The sequence below is a fragment of the Pleurodeles waltl genome, chromosome 2_2 (genome assembly GCF_031143425.1).
Source record: "Pleurodeles waltl isolate 20211129_DDA chromosome 2_2, aPleWal1.hap1.20221129, whole genome shotgun sequence".
Classification (NCBI taxonomy): Eukaryota; Metazoa; Chordata; class Amphibia; order Caudata; family Salamandridae; genus Pleurodeles; species Pleurodeles waltl.
In genome coordinates this window covers 1,197,772,217-1,197,775,788 of record NC_090439.1, presented here as the reverse complement: position 1 = coordinate 1,197,775,788, position 3,572 = coordinate 1,197,772,217, and the positions used below count along the sequence as shown (strand labels likewise).

Sequence of the window (3,572 nt, the reverse complement as noted above, 5' to 3'; positions counted from 1 at the left end):
CCACTTTTAAAATAGCTTATTGCCATTTTTGCCAAAACTGTGAATATTATTGTTTTAATTCAAAGTTCCATATTTACCTAAGTCTTCGAGTGTGTGTTCTCATTTATTGCCTGTGTGTACAACAAATGCTTAACACTACCCTCTGATAAGCCTACTTCTCAACCACACTACCACAAAATAGAGCATTAATATTATGTAACTTAGCTCTATCAACCTCTAAGGGGAACCCGTGGACTCAGTGCACACTATCTCTCACTTTGAGAAATCCTTGACTCCCCACTCTTTGTCATCTTAGCAGAATGGTCTTCAACACTTGGCTCAGGTGGAAAGTACCTTCTTATGTAGAGAGTAAAAATGGTGTCTGTTGGATTCCAGTCACTGAGCTATGGGATGCCTTGCAACTTGAATACAAAGTGATGGTTTCTAATGATGATCTCCCATCCTGAAGGGATAGGTACCTGACGGGAGACACTGTGAGATGCAGTTGCACCCCCCTTCTTGTATTTGTATTTTACCACCTACTTAAATTAGGTGGTAACCCATTTGTAAACGGGACCCCTCCCCCTTTGTGAATGCATGTGAAAACATTTTTTAAGAGTAGGCAGTGGTCCCGCAGACCACTGCCTACTCTTAAAAAATGAAATGAAAACTTTTAATTTTTCTTTTTTAAATGCATCCTGTTTTCCTTTAAGGAAAATGGGCTGCATTTAAAACAAAAAGGTTGCCTTATTTAAAAGCAATCACAGACATGGTGGTCTGCTGAGCCCAGTAATTTTAACATTTCCAAGTAGGTCGCAAATTGCGACCAACCTCATGAATATTAATGAGGTAGGTCGCTTTGAGACACATTAGAAAACGCAAAAGGAAACTCCATGAGTTTCATACATTAGAATAGCTATTACCTAGTTGTGATTCAGAGGAATTCACAACTCAGTAATCACAATTTAATAAAATGATACATCTGGCCCAAGGTTCCTGTTTCCATCTGAAACTCCTGCTGGGGAAGTTGCAGCATCCCGAGAATCCAGAACATCCTCCGATTGACCTTGAACATTGAGATCTGAGGTTCATCATTCCCTGCGTTAAGCATTGTCACCGGGTCTGAGAGACCATAAGTGATTTCCTATTTCTTGAGGCGTGATCTAGGGTCCAAGAACTTCTTTTGTTTGGGACTGGTGTCAACAGAGCAATCTGTGAAGATGGATTTAGTCACTACTCTTTGCCTGGAGGATAGTTTTCATGTGTTGATGCTGCAATAGACAGGCAGTTACGGGATGTGGTCTGTTCGAGGCCTTTTAAGGTTGTCTGGTGGATCCAAGGCACGCTCTGGAACTCCACTGGGATTTTGAATCATATGTTTTTGCACAGTGAGGAACAAATCTGTCAGGAAGTTTAACAAGTCATCTTTTTCTGTGGTTTCCATCACACCATATATCCTGATGTTACTGTAGAGTGAGCCGTCTTCCATATCATTAATCATGCATTTTTTCTAAACTCGACATCCTGTCCCCCTTCTGGCACTTTATGAATTTAATCACTGACTGCCTTTATAGGTTTCTCCGTCAAGTCCATCTCTTTCTTTTACATTCCAGCCTATATCATTGAACTGAATGCAACAATATCCAAAAGCCTGGATTTGACCTCATTTACCATTTATGTTAGCAATAACTAGGACAATGGAAGGTATTTCTTTCATGATGAATTTCATGATGAATTCTCGTGTAAATGTAAGCATCTATCATGATGTTTTTCTAGATACCTGTTTTTTGCATAGAAGTGCCTCTGGAACTAGAAGTGATGTGCTGGTCATTGCACATACATACGTTGCAGGTGGAAAAGTTTCCAGGGCTGTGACATGTAATCGATTATTTTGTTTGCTTTTTATTGTAGATATGGAAAACTGTATGCAGTGCCCTGAGGACCAGTGGCCGAATGCCAAGAAGGATGGATGCAACAAAAGGGTCATTATTTTCCTCTCATATAGTGATACACTTGGCATAATGTTGTTCACTATGGCCATTATCTTCTCTGCTGTCACTGTTGGAGTGCTGGGAATCTTTCTCAGACACCGGGACACCCCAATAGTGAAAGCTAATAACCGTGATCTCAGCTACACCCTCCTCACTGCCCTAATTTTGGCTTTTCTATGCTCCCTCCTATTTATTGGACGGCCTGCGACATGGACCTGTCTGATCCAACAAGCTGCATTTGGGATTATTTTTACTGTTGCTGTGTCTTGTGTTTTAGCAAAAACCATCACTGTTGTCATTGCCTTTAATGCCACAAGGCCTGGGAGCAGATTAAGTAGGTGGCTGGGATCCCGAGTGTCCGTCTCTATTGTCCTCTTCTGCACACTAGGAGAAGTGACAATCTGTCTCTCTTGGCTGCTCACAGCTCCACCTCACCCTGGCACTGATACACGATCTGAGACTGGGAAGATGATCCTGCAATGTGACCAGGGCTCCGTCACTGCCTTCTACAGTGTGATTGGTTACATGGGACTGTTGGCCTCGGCCAGCTTCATTGTGGCCTTCTTAGCCAGGAACCTCCCGGATAAGTTCAATGAGGCCAAGCTCATCACATTCAGCATGCTGGTGTTCTGCAGTGTGTGGGTCTCTTTCTTTCCAGCATATATCAGCACTAAAGGCAAGTACATGGTGGCCGTGGAGATCTTTGCCATCTTAGCTTCTAGTGCTGGACTGTTGGGCTGTATATTCATCCCTAAATGTTACACCATTCTGTTCAGGCAGGGTATGAACACCAGAGAACACCTAACTTTACATACTCATTTGTAGTTTCATGTTGGAGCTGAAATTGACCAAATTAAATATTAAACATTAAAATGCTGTATTTCTGGAGGGTTTTAAAGCAATGTATCATGCGTTTGTACAACCATTTGACTGCCGGCTGTAAAGCATTAGTACCTCCAGTAATAAAAGCTAGTTTTTAAGGACAGCAGCTGTGGATGATTTTGGGTCCTTTCTGTACTTGGAAGCTTCAATGGTTTTATTTGTTTTAATATAATTTTACCAGGGCAGATGAGCTAATAGATACACTGGCATCTGCCAAGTATCTAAGCACTTTTGATTTGACTTCAGGGTATTGGCAGATCAAATTATCAGAAGATGCAAAAGCAAAAACGGCATTTTCAACCATTGGAGGCCATTACCAATTCACAGTAATGCCTTTTGGATTGAAAAATGCACCTGACACTTTTTGGAGGTTGGTGAACACAGTCCTGCAAGGGCTGGAAGCTTTTAGTGCAGCATATCTAGATGATATAGCTGTCTTTAGCTCCAGCTGGTATGATCAGCTGGTCCACCCATGGAAAGTTTTGGAGGCCCTGCAAAAGGCAGGCCTCACTATCAAGGCTTCAAAGTGCAAGATAGGGCAGGGGAAAGTGGTTTATCTGGGACACCTGGTAGGTGGAGAACAGATTGCACCACTTCAGGGGAAAATCCAAACTATTATAGATTGGGTTCCCCCTACAACTCAGACTCAGGTGAGAGCCTTTTTAAGCCTCACTGGGTACTATAGGAGGTTAATAAAGAACTATGGCTCCATTGCAGCTC

General features: G+C 42.2%; 1 protein-coding gene across 1 annotated transcript; it reads left to right on the top strand.

Moving 5' to 3' along the window:
- Positions 1-1,892: 1,892 nt before the first annotated feature.
- Positions 1,893-2,801, top strand: LOC138279394 (vomeronasal type-2 receptor 26-like). The gene has a single exon (XM_069219401.1). It carries the CDS (start codon positions 1,893-1,895, stop codon positions 2,793-2,795), a length of 903 nt encoding a protein of 300 aa, XP_069075502.1. The 3' UTR covers positions 2,796-2,801.
- Positions 2,802-3,572: the final 771 nt, after the last annotated feature.